Source organism: Schistocerca americana, chromosome X (genome assembly GCF_021461395.2).
Source record: "Schistocerca americana isolate TAMUIC-IGC-003095 chromosome X, iqSchAmer2.1, whole genome shotgun sequence".
Classification (NCBI taxonomy): Eukaryota; Metazoa; Arthropoda; class Insecta; order Orthoptera; family Acrididae; genus Schistocerca; species Schistocerca americana.
Genome location: NC_060130.1, coordinates 594,707,031 through 594,727,504, shown reverse-complemented (window position 1 = coordinate 594,727,504; position 20,474 = coordinate 594,707,031). Strand labels below are relative to the sequence as shown.

General features: G+C 41.8%; 1 protein-coding gene across 1 annotated transcript in view; it reads right to left on the bottom strand.

Moving 5' to 3' along the window:
* LOC124556669 (spectrin beta chain, non-erythrocytic 1) overlaps positions 1 to 16,123 on the bottom strand; it is a 309,565-nt gene extending 293,442 nt beyond the window's left edge. Inside the window, exon 1 of the mRNA XM_047130637.1 lies at positions 16,008 to 16,123. Within this exon, the coding sequence (XP_046986593.1) occupies positions 16,008 to 16,095 (88 nt within the window). The 5' untranslated portion in view covers positions 16,096 to 16,123. The remainder of the gene's footprint in view (positions 1 to 16,007) is intronic.
* Positions 16,124 to 20,474: the final 4,351 nt, after the last annotated feature.

Below are 20,474 nucleotides of genomic sequence, written 5' to 3'. Positions count from 1 at the left end.
TGAGGAAGGGCAGACCGTATTCTACAGTAGTGCATGACGTGTAACTGAGTTGGTGTGAAAAAGGTACCCATGGCTTTGAGCCCATTTTTGTGTCTGCTATATAGCTGTCTGTAGTTGGCGTTCTGCTGTATCATTAAGATCATCGACATATAATGCTGATGTAACTGTACATCGCACCGCGTCTACTATGCCATTTATTTCAATTGCATTAACGGTGGTACTTAAAGCTGATCCCTGCGGGACGCCATTTTCCTTCACGTATTCGTTACTAAGGGTCTAAACAGTTAAAGTGATAAAATAATTTGGATAGAAACAGGTAAATTTCCTCGAAAATCCCCACTCGTACGATGCTGATAAACTGTGACGCCGCCACGTTGTATCATATGCCTTGTGTAATTGTGTAAATCAAAAAATAATGCGATCAAATGTCGGTGGCGTACAAAGGTCTCTAGTCGCAAACTCCAACCGTACGAGATGATCAATAGTAGTTCGAGTTCTTGGGAATATGCAATGGAATTGGCAAAGGAAATTTCTATACTTCAAACACCTACAAAGCCGGGCAGTAACATCCTTTATAATATTTTGCTTGTTAAGCTGATCAGTCTGCAGAAATTTCTATTTTCTGGGTCTAATCCTGGTTTCAGTATAATAGGCATTAAATACACTCTCTCCAATGCGACGAAAATTCACCGCCTTGCCGAATCTTGTTAAATTTTTTTAGAAGAGAGTTTTTAATATTTTCACATAGATTGTTGAGATACAAGATAGGCTATTACGTTCTGTTAAAGGGCGATGTTGCGCGAAAGCTGGATGGCAATCTTTAGATGTCAACATTTCTGCATAATATACTGCAGAAAATCAGAGGAATTGGTGTTTATTTTCCCTTAGTCAGCGACTCCTTAGATTCTATTAGGGGCTTGAAATCCACTAATCCGCCATAATTTGGACTACACTAGTGAAGCTTGGTTATGTACTGCCACTGAAGAAACATATCTATCTCAACATTCTTCTTCTGTTTGAATAAGTAACGTGCTTTTCCCTTTGATCTTCTGAATACAATCTAGTTTTCTGTTGGAGGGTGGCGTCTATGTCTTTGTCGAGCCCTCCATCCTTATCTGATGAGATCTGCACTCTATCTGCACCACCATGGAACAGGTTTCCGTCTAGGAACTGAATAGAATGATATCTTAGTGTTTGCAGCTTGGATAGTCGTTTCTATTGAGTCTTGTACTACTTCGTCGATACTCTTTTCTGTATTTATTGTGACTTGCGCTTTAGCGGTGAAAGCATTCCAACAGACTCTTCGCAATGACCAATGTCGTAATCAATCAGTTTGGTGTAAATTTGGGACTGATACAATAATCGAGCTATGGTTACTATCGTAAAGGTCGTCATCAACGGTTCATTGGATCATAGCTTCGAGAATGTGAGCCACAGAAGCCACTGCTGAAACGTGTTTGGGCTCCCTGATTTATTAAGCAGAGTTTAAAGTCTAAGAATAATCCCTCTAGTAGTAGCTCCCTCCGATGCCCCATGTGATTGTGGGCATTAAAGTCTCTCATTTTTCTCATGGTAATATCTCAGTCAGGGGGAACGTACATATTACAGGTTTTCATGCTCAATTGTACCCTAATGCTTTTGCTTGGGTGTAGTGTACATAGGTACTTGTTAACTGAAGGTGTTTGATTTGACTAGTGTGCAAACACCTTCACATGCTCGTTTGATATTCATCCTATTTTTGCCATATACGTTATATAATCTAGGAGCAGGCGGATGATCTTCCCACAAACTTTGATTCTTGTATTGCTACACCTACTGTGGGATATATTATGATTAACTGTCAAATTTCTTCCATGTGGAGACAGTTGACATTACAGTTCCACTGTAAATTCACTCAAAGGGATCGGCGTGGTCACCGAAGACGAAGGTCACTTGTGTTGATCTGCAGGGTGTTCCAATCGCTCCTGTGTGGTCGGCGTAGTATCCATAGAATTGTGCTGTCAAGGAGATTTCAGGTTCCGTCAGAACCGACGAATTAGTTCTTTGCTTTGCTCATTTCCTGTCTTTTCCTTATTTTTCTCTTTTTCTGTTTTCCTCCGTGTAATTTTTGCGATTGTAGGTCTTGGTAAGAAGACGACAGGATATTTATTGGGCCCACTGGCTTAGTCTCTTTTAACTACTATTAGCTGACTGAACATTTGTGATATTTTGGCAGGAATAAGCTGTAGTGTCAATCGTTCTCTCTTGTGCTGTCTCCTGCTGTATCCTTTGGGAGGTTCCTGCTGGCTCTAAGACGGATCCAAGAGGGGTGGCGACCTCGCTTGCACATAATTTTTCGTTTTGGTTGTATGTTCTTGGTTTATAGAGGGTGATAGATCTGGTTTTGGAAAAGTTGAGGTAGGTGAGGTGCTAGCCGCAACTTTGGCATAATTGGTCGTCATGTCGATTGTATGTGTGTTTTCATATTTTTTCCTTGCCTGCAGATATGACAGACGGTCCACTGTTTGATATTCTTGTATTTTCTTTTCTTTTTTTAAATACTGGGCAAACTGATGAACGTGGGGAATGGTGTTTCATACAGTTTACATAGGAAGGCGGTTGTTCGCAACAATGACCTTTATGAAACGATCTCCCACAGTTTACTCATTTTGGGTGCTGCAGAATGACAAGAGTCCTAAACGTAAGCATCGAAAACATTGCTTGGACGGTGGGACGTAAGGTTTCACGTCACATGTGCACACTGTAGCTTCAACTTTTTCCGGAAGCACATGTCCTTCAAAAGCTAAGATAGAAGCGTCCGTATCTACTCAGTTATCTTTTGGAACTTTTTGTACCCGTAGGACAAAATTTACGTCTCGCCGTGTTAGATTAGCCCGTAGCTCTTCATTTGTCTGTAGAATAAGTTCTCTGTAGGAGAATTAGTCACTGGTCTGTCACCCACTCTTCCACAAGTCTCAAATGCTTCAGATGGCACAGCAGAGGAGGTTTTAATCAATACACACACATTTCAGATTTATCTTCCATTTGTTCTACGAAAAATAATGGATTCGTTGCTGTAAAAGTAACCCCTATTGTCCTAGTATACAACAGGTGTTCAAAACTTGTCTCGTTCCCAGTCTCCTGGATTATCCCTCTTCAAAAATGGTTCAAATGGCTCTAAGCACTATGGGACTTAACATCTGAGGTCATCATTCCAATAGACTTAGAACTACTTAAACCTAACCAACCTAAGGTCATCACACACATCCATGCCCGAGGCAGGATTCGAATCTGCGACCGCCGCAGCAGCGCGGTTCCGGACTGAAGCGCACAGAACCTTTATCCCTCTTCCCATGGTATAATCAGGGTAGAGAAACCAGTTAGATTGTAACTGTCAGCTTTGAAATATCGCTACCAATCTGTCGAAACAGCCAGATCAGTATGGTCATTGCGAGGTTTTAGTTCGATACGTTTCACGAGCGAAACTTCCGGTCTGATGCCACCTACGCCGATCAAGGGCTATTCCCGAGGGCGCCACCGAGCCGCACCAAAAGTCGTCTGGCAAAACGGCCTATGCCGGGAGTCTCGATGCCCTAAGAAGATGGCATCTACTCCTTGGCATGTGTAGGGTGTTAGTATCTTAGAAAACAGAAGTGTAATCCCTATATTGTCAGTGGACTTTACCGTAAAGGTACATAACCCCACCAAGTTACTTTGACTACCGTGTTGGCTTTTAATCGCATATATATGGAGCTAAGCAGTTACAGTGCGCAGAGGATCTTCAGCACTGAAGTCAGTAGGCGCTGTTTAAGAGGTTCTTTCCAGTCGGTCTACAATACAAAAAAGTTTTTGAAGATGTCAAACCCAAAGGGAACCAAAAATTACTTCAGCCGAAACGTGATGTAAAGGAAATAGCTGACGGTGTAAACGAAAGAAAGCAGAACCTAGAGATAAATCCGGTCCAACGTCGAAGACTGCCACACCACAGGGTGAAGAGTAAGAGAAGTAAGTGTAGTGGACTGTCCAGACAGCCAATCCACTATGACCGGTAGCCGAAAGGCACGCGTTTAAGCTCACGCAGGCTGGCGCGAGGTCTGGAACAGTTAAGGGAACTAATAGTAGCAAATAAAGTACGTAGTTGATGTAATACTTAACTTTAATCCATAACTGGTGTGCATCGCTCTTGTTGATACATCAATAATAATCTCAATATAAACTGGTAATGGCGCCTTGCTAGGTCGTAGCAAATGACGTAGCCGAAGGCTATGCTAACTATCGTCTCGGCAAATGAGAGCGTATTTGTCAGTGTAGCATCGCTAGCAAAGTCGGCTGTACAACTGGGGCGAGTGCTATGACGTCTCTCTAGACCTGCCGTGTGGCGGCGCTCTGTCTGCAATCACTGACAGTGGCGACACGCGGGTCCGACGTATACTAACGGACCGCGGCCGATTTAAAGGCTACCACCTAGCAAGTGTGGTGTCTGGCGGTGACACCACAGTAAGAATAGCCGGAAATGAGAGATTGCTGCACAAGAAAGGAAGTAGGTGCTGCAATAGCTTGGAGCTCCATGCTCGCCACGCACGTACTTACGAAAGATTCCCCTGGAGGTGGGGGAAAAGCGGGGGAGGGCCTACTATTTCATCTGCAATTTTTAGGAATAGCACGGTCATCATTTAAAATCTCGTCATAATGAGGTCCTCAAGAATTGTCAACCAACAATTTTAAGAAACCATCTCTGTACTCAGATGTGCTCAATTGAGGAATATTTCAGCGAACTATACGAAGTTCTCATGGCATGTAAATAACGAAACATAACTGTGTACTTCGCTGCTATCCAGCATAAATCAGTCGAGCCGAACGGTTACACTCCCAAGAGAAAACATTCACCTTCAGCCTTGAGATACGTATTTACAAAGACGTTTCTCTTTTGGGTATCCTGGTTTGGAAATATCGCAAAAGTGAAGTTCATTTGCTTAACTTTCTTTTCTGGTACGTATTTAGCCTCTGTACAAAGCATCTGTAGTCTCACAATAATAAGCGACTGCATAAATTTTACGTTATTTGTGCGTTTCAAAATCGCAATTTGTTCTTTTAAGTCTGATAGACATAATAAAAAATTGCACGGATATAATAATGTTAATATTTTAGAACGGCCACTCATTTTCTTTTTAAAAAAATCACATGTGAGTTTGCGGAAGTTTCTGGGTGAGCAGTGGCTTACCAATTCTACGTTTCGCATACCGTTTTGAGAATTTCGCGAATCGTCTTCTTCAAGCACTGTAATCGAAACAGTGATGATCGCTCACAGTACCTAAAGATGACGATTAAGGTAGCTGTCGAAATATTGTGCAAAACATGATAACGATGAGCCGTTTGGATAACAGGAACGCCGTCTTATCGATTGCGCCACGAAAGCCTACAAGGAAAACTACCAGTTGAATTACTGTAACTAGGCAGCCGTATACTATATCGGTTTTGCGAGTTACGAATTTTTGGACCATCTTTGCTCTTTAAACCTTTGTGGGTCTTCTGTAACTGATCAACATTAATGAATCTTTGCTTTTATTCCTTAATGTTAATTATTTTACAGGCAGCTAATTGCTAATTTTCTAACGTATCCACGTGCTTCACTAACTGTATAAATGTATTCACCTATTTAAAATGATTTTTCAGGTCATTTATTATTCCCCATACACAAATAGCCCGGCTGAGACGCTGACAGATTTAAGTTCAGTAGTTTTTTTAAAAAAATATTAATTCTTTGACTGGTTCTTGATGATTTGGATCTATAGAACTTCCTCTATAATGTGAAAACACTCTTCCTTCCACCTTCTTGATTTTCTTATTGTTTCGCATTTGTTTCGTCTTATAACAACCTCTACTATTCACTGAATAGAAAGATGTACAATCCAGATAGAGAATTGTTATTTCTTACCAACACCACTGTTCTCTGTACGACGAACATTTTTCTCGTTCACTCACTACTACCTATTGTGAATTTACTAACACACCCAGTGAAATAATTCTGTGATTTAATACACTGAATTGATATTCGCGAGAGCAGAAAGGAAATCGCTCTTAGGCTACCTGATTTCTGTTTTCCATCGTTCTCCTATAATAACTTCAAGTAACTGACATCATGTTTCTGTGAGACCTTAAGGTCACAGCAGCATAAAAAATGCTGTTTAGAGTCTTCGATAAAATGTTTCAAGTTTGTTGAATTTAGCTAGGTACAGACGAGAACTTGAACCAAATTCATTTGTAGTGCCTGCGTGGGTATTACGTACTAGCTAGGGGGACGCAGCTAATGCTGTGATTCATGTGATAGACTTTGCTGTGGTTCCATAATTTTAATCGAAGTTATAAGCACGTTGTCCATCGGGAGGGAATTAATGTTTCTGCAAGAATTTCCTCGGGGAAAAGGGCATCTTACACACATCACTCAATACGATTTTATAATATTCTACGGTAACGTAAATAGATTTGTCGTCTTGAGGCTCTCTCATAGCTCATAGTTTCTGTGGTATTAGTAATTTGTTTCTTGAGGGGAAGGGGGAATTGGGAGATGACATCCACATATCTGAGTATCATCTGTACCTGAAAGTTACATTCTTCTCGAATATTTTTCGAGTGTATCTAATGAATCTTGGAATCACTTGTTTACACTATGAGATCTACTTTATGTAATGAAAAGGTGCGCATCTTTATCTAGTTCTAAAAACGGTGAAGATAAACCGATCACTTAAAGTGGTGTGCTTTCTCACGCTCTAAGGATACTCCGTGTATCCCAAGGGTCCCGAACGCGTAGAGCTACATTATTTAGGGCTAGAAACCAGTGGCCTATGAGAATCTCCATAAGCTCCGCATAATTCACAATAATACTAAAAAAAAATGCTATGTGAACTTGACACTAGTATCATTTTCCGTATTCGTGTTAGGCGTACATCCACAGATTGTGCGTGGAAAAAGTGTTTTGCCCTCTCAGAACCTGTATATGCTCTAATTTACCTTAATTTGCTTCTATAGTACATGCGTAATACGTTAGTATACCTGCGAATAAGTTGCGCTTATAATCGTTTGAGGAAACAGATTCACGGTATTACAGAAAAGCACTTCAAGGATTCAGGACACCTGGGCTTCTACACTGACGGAAAAAAACCGCAACACCAAGGAGCTGTGCGACATAAACGAAAGTTAGTAGGCGTGTTTCTACATCTGAAAGATGTATATTCAAATTTGGCGCCAGTCACATAAGAGTGGCGCTAGTAGCGCCACTACAAGGATCCAAATCAAGTTTGCTTTAAATACACGTTGTAACAGTCGTGAGCGTTAGTTACCTTTGAGACTGGACGTGGTGAGTTGATGAAAGTGAAGAATGCCTTTAAGACGACAAAGACGCCATTATCAACATCTCTGAGTTTTGAACGAGGTCGCGTAACAGGGCTGCGAGAAGCTTAATGTTCCTTCCGCAATACTCCAGAAAGGCTTGGCAGTAATGCAGCCACTGAACATGATTTCTGGCAGCGGTGGTCAAGAGATTATATGGGCGCAAGAAGCTCTGTCTCCGGACGGCCACATGGTCAGACGCCCTGTGTGTGCATTCCATTAACCCCAAACCACCTCAGTTTACGATTCAGTGGTGTTAGACAAGAGCTAGTAGAAGGACAGCGTGGAAGTCTGTTATGTTTTCTGATGAAAGTTGGTTCTGCCTCTGTGCCAGTGATGGCCGTGTAGGTAGGAAACGCCAGTTGAGGGCCTCCAACCAACCTTTTTGCATGCTGGACACACTGTACTTACTCCTGGAGTTATGGTATGGGGTGCGATTTCGTATCATAGCGGGAGCACTCTCGTGGTTATCCCAAGCACCATGAATGCAAATCTGCACATCAATCTGGTGATCGAACTATTGGGCTGCCGTTCATGAACATCACTCCTGTGGTTTTTTCCAACTGGATAACGCTCATCCACATACGTCTGTTGTAACCCAACATGCTCTACAGAGTGTCGACATGTTGCCTTGGTCTGTTCGATCACCAGATATGTCTCCAGTCGCGAACATATACATCATCCACTCCAATGTTATTCACAAATAGCATTAACCGTTCCTCTATTGACCAACCAAGTGCAACAGGCGTGGAACTCCATCCCACAAACTGACATCCGACGCCTGTAAAACACAATACATTAATGTTGCGTGCTTGCATTCAACATTCTGACCGTTACAGCGGTTATTAATGTACCAACATTTCACATTCGCAATGGCTTTTCTCCCGCTTACATTAACTTTGATCTTGCAACGTTAATCACTTACATATGTTACTTAGAGTATTGAAATTTCCGGAATAAATTTTTCTAAGTTAATTATTTTTCAGTGTTGCATTTTTTTCCCCATCAGTGTAGTTGAGCCGGCAAGCTTCATGATTAAAACATCTTGCACATGTGGATAGTAAATAATTGGAGATGGCAGAATTCTTGCCTGAAAATACTGCTTACAGGAAGGAGTTCGTCCAGAAAACTTGGCAGTAGTTTGCCGTGTCACGCCGTATAAAGGTACAGTACACATCTGAAACGGTGGCACAGCAGTCGAGAATTCCAACGGCAGGCAGCTAGTACCTGGGCGCGGCTTCCAGACCGGTGCTACAGCTGTAGCTTTCACTTCGGCGACGCCTCATTCTGATCAGATATACTTACGAGAGTCGCTGGCATGCACAGTGGGCAAACAATGACAAGAGGGTCAGCTTCGGTATGTTATCCCATAAATAATTCCAAAGAGAAACATCCCTGGAAGCCAGGTTCCCTGCACACGCGGAAACACCGGACGGAACGTCTTTCGAGCTTGGGGATTCGCGAGAAGCATTTCCGCTGACGACAGCGGCAGAGCCTTTTTGCTGTGAAGGCGGCCGAGCGCGCAGAATGCAAAAGCACGGCGCTCCGTGGCCGGCAGTACCCAAGGCAGGCCCCAGACTCGGCCAAGGTGAATGGGTTCACTCGCTCGGCGCGCCCGCCAACCTGCACGCACTTTCTGGGAACCCCGGCATTCTGCGGCTGCGCCGGTAAACACACATCCACTGTCCTCACACGATTCATTAATCCATCGCGGCAAAACACGTTCAAATGTAACGTACCGCTCCCAACAACACAGAGATTACAATTACTGGAAAACGAATACCTTATAAATGCATCCTGCAAATCCAAAGGAATTAAAATAAGGTGCCACATTACCGATTAAAGTGGAAAACGTGTTAATAAAATACGACTAATTCGAGTATCTCAAGAAATGACTGAGTAATTCGAGCTTATACCGTGGCTTGCCGCAGCCATGCTTGCAGCTCACTCTTCTTTAATTGAACGGATCGGCGTGCCAGGTAGAGGGGGGGGGGGGGGGTGGGGGGGGGGGGGGATGTAGTGGCGTACGATGGACCTTCCACCACACGCTACGAGGTAGCTTGAAGAGTACAAACGTAGACTCCTACAAGAAACGCTCACAGCTTACAGTCAGCCTCCAAAAACTGAAAAAGCATGCTAAGGTTAGTGGACAAGTAGAACAGAAGACAAACTGCGCATACGATATGTGATTTACTAAACACAAGTTGAGTTTTAGCAACTGATGTCTTAAACTCCTCCGTTAAAATCTCCTGACTGCTCCAATGAAGTTTTGTTATAACAATTACCCGCAAAATACAGTTTCACAAAGAAAAAACTTTATTTTGTCTTGTGATGCCTAGTACGCAAACTTAAGGCGTGCCGTAGACTTTCTTCGTAACTATGGCAGAGAAACTGCGGACGAGCCGATTTTCCCCAGGAGTAACTGCCAACGGGCTCGCTCTTCCAAGGACACGTCGTGCAAGCTAAGTTAGCGCACACCCCCCCCACCAGCGCCTCTCTCTGTTTCTCTTTTAGCCTCGTATCGCCTGGCTTCAGACCACGATAGTATTAAAACTAAAACTGGATGGGAAAAAAATCAAAATCACGGAATGAATGCCGATAAATAAGACAGACGAAATCAACATTTAAATGACGGATAAGGCTAAACCACACATACATAGTTTCTTCTTTCCTTGTGAAAGCAGCGCTCAACGTTATTACAGTATACAACTTTGTAACAAGGGCGGGCTTCAGCCGTTGAAATTCATGGTAAATTGGACGTGAATAAAACCCCGAACAACTGTTAATTGATGACTTACTCATACGACCGCTTTCCCTGCGTCAAAGCATCATCTTTAGGAAGGAAAGCATCCTTGCAAGATATATAATAAAAAAATTAAGGACTCCCAATAAAAGTAAACCTAAATGTAAAGTACTTACAGCAATGTCACATAGATTAGCAGACGAAGACGTTCCCAAAGTTTGTAGTCACACGATTCAACCCTCTGAAGAGGAGAAGTAGTCAGCAAATAGCTGGCAGAGCAATACGAAGAATAGTGCAGGGGATGAGACACTACAGCGGAAAGAACCGTAGTTAATGTAATAAATATGATTAAAATGTAATGCAACACGCATAAAATAAGATACACTAGTAGAGCGTCTGTGTAAGAAACGTAATCCATTAACCCCATTACTACACGGATAAAAACCTCCAGAAGGAAAACGTTATGCAAGACTAAAAATCGAGACGTAAGAAGTTAATTTGGCTATTGGGCCTACATATGCATCTATTCTCAGACAGACGTTCTATCACAGTATCTTATTTTACGCTGCTTGTAATACTTTTAATCACATTTATTACATTAACCATGCTTCTTTTTGCTATAGTGCCTCATTCCTTGCACTATTCGCCCTAATGCTCTGTCGGTTATTATTTGTTGACTACTTCCAATCTTCATGGGATTGGATTCTGTGACTACGAACGTTGGGGACGTGCTAATTTATGTCACACTACTATAGGTACTTTCTATTTAGATTTGTTATTATTGGCTGTCCTTAATTTTTTAAGTATATATAGATTAAAAGGATGGTTTCCTTTCTTTGTAGTATCATTTGGAGATGCTGTTTTAACGCAGCGAAACCAGGCGTGTGAATAAATCTGTTTGCTGTTTTATTGAAGTTCAATTTACTGTGATAATGCTATCCATGCGCTGGTTAAAATAACAGGAATAGTCTTTCATAACCGCTACTTTCATGACTTGCGTGCAGCGCACCGTCTGGGCAACAAGTACGCCTGTGATGGGTGTGGCGCTGCCCTACGTCCAGTAATTGTTATGTCGGACCTTAATTCGATACAGAGCCACTTACGACATCCAGAACAACCTAACACCTCCTCGGGATAGATGTAAATAAATTATGAATAGAGATCAACGGATTTTGATACCATTCTTCTCTCACTAATTGCTCTAGTACTCGAGTGGCGTGCTGGAGAAGGGCAACGGTTCAAAAATGGCGCTGAGCACTATGGGACTCAACATCTCAGGTCAACAGTCCCCTAGAACTTAGAACTACTTAAACCTAACTAACCTAAGGACATCACACACATCCATGCCCGAGGCAGGATTCGAACCTGCGACCGTAGCGGTCGCGCGGTTCCAGACTGAAGCGCCTAGAACCGCTCGGCCACCAGCGGCCGGCAGAAGGGTAACGTACCCATAATAGTTCCTGATTCCACATTACCATGACGCCATATTAAAATGTGGCGAACATAAAAGCCAGGAAAGATGTATTGTTTATTTTTCGTGCTCATCACACCTGTTGACACTCTCAACTTCGTAAACGGGGTATTTAGCACCTTTTGAAATGTAATTTCCTGCTGGAGACAATACCTGCGCCTCTTAATGAACATTATCACCTACAACGTTGTTATAGACGTTACTACGAAGAGTTATTTCTTCTCTGCGTAGCGATAGAACCGTCTTAAAACCATCATATGAGCACCTTAAAAGCCGAAAGAAGATAATCTGATTTTATGCTTCTCTTTAATCGTAAACACGTCCTGCAGTAGAGGACAGTGAAAACATCACATGTTTTTATTTGGATTTTATGCTCCTTGCCCCAATGAAATCACCTTTTCCCTGCCAAGTACTTTACGTGAGGTTGAGCAATGCGCAGCTATACCACTTTTTTTTTTTTTAGATCCCAATAGGCTGTATCCGTTGGTCCAGTGTCTGTAGACGCGCACAAGGTTCAAAGTTCACTTTCTTGGCTGTGATATTGTTATAAGAACTAACGATCCTTTTTAATAGCTTCCTGTCTGTTGCGCTGAGCCTAATTACGAAGGTATTCATTTCCTTTGTTACAAGGCCTTGTAGGTCTGCAATGTACTTACTACACTGTAACCAATCCTATGCGGGAATTGCTAACAGCCCTCAAAAAGTGCTACAAATCACACGCTCCCTCATGCTACCTTGCACTTACGGAACCTGTCTAACAATGAACTAGCAATAACGCAGTGAGCGACGTGTTTATTAAACATGTTGTCAAAGTCTGAGGAAGGAGTAACGAAGTCTAAACCGCTTAACACTGAGTCTTTATCACACGAGCGTTAAGCTATTGTTTGAATGCTTAATAACATCGTTTTGCAAGGGACTTCTGGAACAATCAGGCCAACTGTCTCACAAAGAAAAGTCTGTCTGTTATTTGCAGATTCATTGGCTAATTAGCAAAGGCTAAATGGGTTGCAGACGGGAAGTCAGGACGGAAATTATGCTTGACGTAAGCCGGTCATGGCCCGTGCAGCAACGCGGCTGACTCAACGGGCGTGTGATGAGCCGCCCAGTGTTCGGTTACAGCCAGCGCAGATTCTGATTCGCACTACTCCCACACAAGCTACACCTACATAAATTACAATTTCTGTTGGCTGTTTCCAACTAAAAGTTTTATTTCAACCTACGTTCATTTCGAAGCACTTCTTCCCAGCAAGGTTTCAGACTGATGTTGAAAGAATACGATATACGCGTTTCCAAACGGGTGATACAGTGATGTGCAAAGCCAGTGATTTCAGGAGAAAGACGAGACGAAGATGTGTTTAGACTCTACATAAAATAAATCCAGAATATGTAGTTGGACCTAATTTGTTACTCAAAATTACACTTTCGAAGACAAACAAAATACGTAATATTGAACATATACGTTTCATTCCTTCCAGTGTCATTTAATACTTTGTTACAGTACTAAAAATTGTCACGTTTGCAAAGAAAAGTAGCTGGTAGCATAGAATTGAAAAAAGGGCCATGATGATTAGAATCCTTTACAGCGGTAAAGTTCTTCGGCCATGGGGTTAACGGTTAAACATCACGAACCACCAATACGACTCTAACGACATAACGTTACATTATTTTTGTGAGTTGAGGATTGAAATAGCAGAAAAATAAATAAAATAAAAATGCGACTTTGAAATGTAGTTAGAAACTGTATCCGATGATACAATATACAATGAGCGTTAGTACTGAAACTGTTGCAGGCAAAAGTCATCCATATCACACGGTTCATATCTGGTACGGGGCGCGATGTTTACAACCGTATACATGATTACGACATATGCTTATTTTTAATGGAATTGCAAAGACACTAAATAAGTAGTTTTATATACGGAGGTCGTTCGAAATCTCTAACATGCCTAGGACAGCGAGTGCTGTACAAATTAAAAAGGAAGCAAATTACTGCTCAGCCTCGCTTGATGACATCATTAGACTATGTACACAAGCGCGGATAGGATAAGGACGAGGAACAAAATCGGACATGTCCTTTTCAAGGACACTATCCCAGCATTCACCTTAATTATGGAAACCGCAGAAACTTTAATCTGTGTGATCGAGCAGGGACTGGACCCTTCTCCTCCCGAATGAGTCCAGTGCCTTAACGACTGAGTCTTCTTGCTCGGTAATGTGCCAATAGATCTTCAAAGTTTGGTGGTGACTGACGGCATATTTTTTGCCAAATGTTACTTTAGCCACGATGTTTTCTCGAATGTAGTACTAGCGATGATACACACTATTTTTATGTACGTGTAAGTGTGTGAGTATATCGATTTATCTACTATAAACTAAATAGTTTACAGCACAATAGATAAAACGATATACATAGACTTACACGTAACTTCAAAACTGCAGGTACATTTTTCTTTCAGTTCGTCGATCTTTATACTCTTGCGCTGACACACATATTTCTTCGACAGGATATTTTTTTGTGTGAACTGCTTACCACAAGAAGAGTTAGGCATTGGTCCTTAGTGGCTAGGATACGGTAAGTACCTAAATCGTATCCCTAATATTTGGGAATCTGTGTAAGATTATAAATTAGTTTTACCGTGTCCATTAGACTTCTGAAACGAATATTTCAATGAATTTGTGTTGCAAGTTTGCAGAATACCCTTAGAGAAATGTCAAAAATCAGATTAAAATAACTTCGTACTCTCCGTCACACACAGGCTGTTTTGTTTATGGTGACACCACGCTTCCATTATCACGGAAAATCAGTCACTTATTAGTCAATTTTTTGGTGGATTTGTATCATGATGCTACCGCCACGAATAAGATACTCCCGAAAACTCGCTTTATCTCCCCTTGTATTCCCCCCTTCTCCCTCCTACAGAAAGATAATTATATACTTCCGAGTACTAATTTGTTCGTGATTCGCAGAAGTAAAAATGTTTGCAGGTTGTATTAGAATAGGTTGGTCTCATTTTGAAGTTCCTACTGACTGCTTTTTAGGGTTTTCTTAAATACACTCCAGGTGAATGATCAAATGGTGCCCTGAGAAAAGCCATGAGCGGTATCTTTCTAAAATTAATTTACAGCACTGTTTCGAAAGACGCTGCTGTAGACAGTATTTTCAAGCAAAACTGATTCGTTAGAAAGTTTGAAAACCTTTATTTCCGTCTGTGGGCAGTTCTGATGCTCCCATACCCCAAAACTTTCATTTCCTCTGCTTGACTGTAACGAACGCTGTTTAAACAACATATATTTACTGTTCAACGATTAGAAAAGCTGTAAATAAGCATATTAGTAGCTGATACAGCAAAAAAGCATATTACACCATTCGAAATATTTTTGGACCATCACTAACTCGAGGTGTAAGACAAGGTTTCAGAATGCAATTGGCGAAGTCTTTAACCGTATACCGCCAATGTAGACGATACATGACAGCATGTACAGTAGACAGGAAGTGCCTGCAAGCTGCACTGCAGTGGCGAAAAAGGACAGGAGAAGAGTGCGTAATATACGAGCAAATATTATCTAATATGAAGTAATACGAGGTCAACAACGTCCATCCCTGCAACTGTAAAAGTGCAAGACCACACTAACAGTTTCAGCTGGTTAACTGTAAGCCGAACACTATGAACAGTGGTTGAAATACTGAAAGACAAATTTGCTACCACTAGGGTGAACTTTCCCCAACGAATCTCTCACGATCGTTATCCTTATCTCTTTGTGGGCGTTGTCCCTGAACGCCTGAAGTCGATAGCACAGAACGACTAAAGGCTGCAACAACGAATAGCATATTTCGAATCTCTCTGAGCGCATCATTTTCTTTTTTATGCTCTACAGAGAAAGTGAGTTCAATTTCATTACAACCTGAAAGCAGATTGAGCTGTCGATCTCAGAGACCTCTCTCGATCTCAAGATAAAACAGATACCAAGATCACGTGAAATTACATCAAGCTGGTAGCATGCAACTTATCTGCCGCTAGCGAGATTAGACACTTCTGAGCGACACGAGATAGGAACTAGGAGTCCTTCGAGCGAAAGTACCACGGTTTTCCCACATAAATCGAGGGAAGGCGCAGTCACAAGATGAAACGGCAATAAATTTAACTTTTCTGCAATGTGACCTCCTTTTTCAGGCAAGCTCAATGCGGCGCACCACTAGAGATAACTGCGCCATTGTAACCGTCCGATAAATTACGTCAACATTAAACAATAAGGGGCAAAAGTCGCAGTTCAGGAGAGGACTGCTAGAGTCAAAAATTACGTGCTTGCGAATAGTATCATACTTTGTACCAGCCTCGCATCATATCTTTGTTCAACAAGAATGGGTGATATCATCTGGGAGACGACATGCACCGTGACACGTAGTGACTAAGAGCATTAAGAACTTACAAGGCACAGGCATGGAAGCAGCGCGAATGACTGCCTCCTGCTCCTCCCTGTAGCTGGAGACCCGCCTCGTCCTCGGTATGGTGTCCATCGCTGCGCTCCCGCAGCCACCAGCAGACTGCACGCTGCCCACTTAGCGAGTGACACCGGAGAGGCGCTTGCTTACTAAGGCCTATCTTATCTACTGATAAGCAATGAGGTACGTTTCACACGTACGCCGAGCGGCAGACCGAACCCGTACATAGCCGTCGCTGGCACAGCCGCGACCGTGCCAGCCGCGGCAGCACTTGCGGAGTGTGGGCCGTAGCAATCCGCTGCCGGTCCGGCCTTACATAAGGCTCGACAAACTCCGGAACGCCTCGGCTATGTTGACTCCCCTTTCGGCGGCGCCAGAGCTGCCGTCACAAATTGCTTTTCAACTATTCCTGAATGAGTAACGTAGAGCCGGGAAAGCCTCTCTCATACCCGTATCAGTCAGAAAAACTGACTCGGAAAGCGGGCACATAGTGCTCGAAGAACACGACGTCGAATTTGTGTACTGACGTATTTATACTATTGCAACTATGTACCAATGCTCTGCCGAATTATTCGGTAAGGAAGATACATTATTAACTGAAATAAAACGAAAACTGTAATGACAACTTCGTACCTAGAAATGTGTTTTCGGAAAGGATTCTTCCTTCAAGCAACTATATAATTTTTCGTCCATACACGTTTCTGTGAAGTTTCACCATCGTCAGTGGGTTCATTTTGTTTCCTGTTGAATAACGTGGAAAAATTTGCATGGAAATATACATAGTTATGGAATTACAATCATTATATCCTTAACACTTTATCGTAACATATACCTTAACAGGACATACTGATATTTACGTATCTGTCGTCTGCAGTACATCTTGTACTTTCAAAATTTTGTCATTTGCAACCAATGAGGAATTCTCTGCTGCACATTAGTTGAACTGAACGAAAATGTACTGCGGACAGACGGATACCTAAATATCAACATGTGCTATTAAGGAATATACTTTGTTACAATGTTATTAGTGTGATGACCGTGCTCGCAAAACTGTATATTTTATCATGCAAATGTTTACCTGTCATTCGGCAGTAAATAAAATTAACCCACTGACAATGGTGAAACTCTAGTGACTCGTGTATTGGCGAAATTAGGCGGACTTTCTTCTATTTTAAATCTGAGACTACATTAGAAACAAACACATCTGATGTGCGTCATCGCGGTCTGTAAAAACCACATCATGTCACAACTGCAATCCTAAATGAAAAACACAAACAAGCCCACCTAGTACTTATGACACGATCATCGAAACGCGTAATAGAAGTAAATAAAAAGTGACTCGCGTAGCAAATAGTTGTTATTGCGCATTTACAACTCGCGGTTTTACGAATGGTTTCAAGAGAAACAACCGGATGCGGCTATAAAAGTTGCAAGTTATTTAGAAGAGGCAATTGCTATCTTGAGATGCATACCGTAGGCCGTTTTGCTGCTAATGTCTCACGTGAGTGCTGCTGTTTTAATAGGGTCAGGCACTTGAAGAAACTACAAAAATGCTGGAATTCAGTTAAGGTGAAGCAAGGTTTAGATGCCTATACGGTCGTCCTAATGTTGGCTCCTCGAGATTCCCGTAAGTCGTTGCATGCGAATTTCAGAATTATTCGCCGGCCGAAGTGGCCGTGCGGTTAAAGGCGCTGCAGTCTGGAACCGCAGGACCGCTACGGTCGCAGGTTCGAATCCTGCCTCGGGCATGGATGTTTGTGATGTCCTTAGGTTAGTTAGGTTTAAGTAGTTCTAAGTTCTAGGGGACTAATGACCTCAGCAGTTGAGTCCCATAGTGCTCAGAGCCATTTCAACCAGAATTATTCCTTGAACAAGATCACGGTCGCTTCCTTACCAATTCTGACCCATCTAGTCTCTAATTATATAACGTCGTCTGAAAGGTAAGTGCAACCTCCTCCCGCTGCACAAATTCAACCCACAATACGTATCTGAAGATTATGGACGATTGCCTCGTTGAGTTATTGTGCTACTTTCATTTACATCTGATTAGAGCCTAGAGAACAATTCTGAAAGGTAATCTGTCGGCTAACATACTTTTGTGGTGTGAGACTTAACGCGATCTTAAAAGAAGCTGTTTACTGGCGTTACACGAACTAATCTTATCTCTGAACTTTGATCTCGATAAAATGACTGTTGCAACCGAAGTATGGTATGCGCCACAATCTCGTCAGACCAGACCTCGCCTTAGCAAATCCACCCATTCAGCTCGAAATGAAAGAGTCATCGGAAGGTAAAATCCACGAGCAATAGTCAGAAAGACTTTATCTCTTTTAAAAAACTCATAAATGATAATTATTTTACAACCACTAAAATAAATTTCTTGGGTTTGTTTGTTTATTCATGTGGCTAGTTTCGAGAAATTAAATTTCTTTATCAAATGTTACCATCAGCAAAACTCTCTAAACCGGACATGTGAATAAATAAACAAAAACTGTCCAAACGTTGGCTGTGGAAGGATTAATTCAATCTGTTCCTAAGCTGCTTCAGCCCCAGAGTCTACAAAACGCAATAAAAATGAATAGTTCCTAACAATTTTTAACTCTTTTATGACTTGAATGGAAGCTGGCTCCTTTATTAACAATGCACAAGGCTTGACTACTTCCCGACAAAAATTTATATATTCCATAAAGGAATGCTCGTCATAGAGGAATGCTCGTCATGAAGGAAAAGAGGGTGATGTTACTGCTATCTCTCGAGTCAAAATTTGAAGGAAAATGAATTTCAGATCATATGAGATGCTGTTTTCATCTGACATTTCATCATTATTAGTGTCCCTGAGTTTAGAGCGCACTGTTACTACGCAACCGCGTACAGAATTAATGAATAGCCGCTCTGGTTGCTAATACGTTCTTTAATTTATTCCTCGGCCGGTTCCGGCTTTATATTGAACCCATTTACTGGTGGATCTGAAAACTGTGCTGTGGTGATGCAACGTCAAATGATCTGATTTTCAGATCCGCTAGAAAATGACTTAAATACAAAAGCTTAAAAGTGTCGAGAACTAAATTATAGAACGTATTAGCAACTGGGGCGGCTATTCACTAATTTATAAACATTCATATAGTTAATATTTTTGTACGGAATAGTAAAACACACGAACCACACGGTGTGGCTATTTCAATGGAAGCTCTTCTGAACTTTTAGTCCAACTTTTTTGAAATCAGCGTAACCTCATGTCCATTAAGCCATGTCCAATCACAGGAAAGAGAGATATTTTGCTTTATACTGAAACAACAATATATCTAATTATTAAGAATTTTTATAGATTATGGAGACGTAGTTTTAATTGCCCAGAACCTCCAAATTGTCATATAATCGAGCAACACGCACAAGCTAAGCCTCCCAACTAAATTCTCAAACCCACAAATTGGCACCCTTACTTCTAGCCAGAGTAATGTTTGTCTACTGCCCCAATAGCTGTAAAATAGTACATGCCAAGACGAAGAACTGACAAAAGTAGAACATTTGTTAAAAATGAATGTAGAAATATGAATTCGCCTACTCGCCAAGTGCGTGCGGAAGTTCTCTTCAATAAAGACCTACGAATTCGAGTTCCAGATCAATCAGCAATCCACAATCGCTTTGTAGAACTATTAGAGCTACTTGTCGCATACCACACAACGTACTTACGAGAAGTGCTAAGCAAGGGACCCACGCTAGGAACGCCACAGAGAAATCCTTCGACAGTGGTCCACAAGCTGTGGCCGCCTAACAACTGCCGCTGTCTCACTTTTCCTTAAACAAATCTCGCATTTTTAATTATAACTAGCTGCTGTTGACGGGTAGAGGTAATGTAAGGGAACAGTTAAGTAGTCGCTCAGGGTACTGAGTAGAAAACACTAATAAACCTCGACACGCGGTGGTCTAGCGGTTCTAGGCGCTCAGTCCGGAGCCGCGCGGCTGCTACGGTCGCAGGTTCGAATCCTGCCTCGGGCATGAATGTGTGTGATGTCCTTAGGTTAGTTAGGTTTAAGTAGTTCTAAGTTCTAGGGGACTGATGACCACAGATGTTAAGTCCCATAGCGCTCAGAGCCAAACCTCGACAGAAGAGCAACAGAGAAGACAACGAGAGAAGGGTGAAGGGTTCCAAGACGGAAACCAACCAAGACAGTAGAGTGAACCTATATGTAATAAATTATTCGACACTCTTAAATCTTTCAGGTTGATGAACTGAATTGTGTTTAGAACGTGTGCGTGCATTCCTTTTTTTTACAATTTCTGAACCTTCATGTCAGAAATAAAATACAATGCTTTCTTTTTCATCAAAAGTAGCGAAGGACAACCACCAACTCGAAGTGCACGGAGGCTAATAAATCACAAGTAGACGACGACAAGCATCTCTCAACGGAAATAATAAAAATAGTTAAATGTCGGTTTATCTTATTTTTATGAGC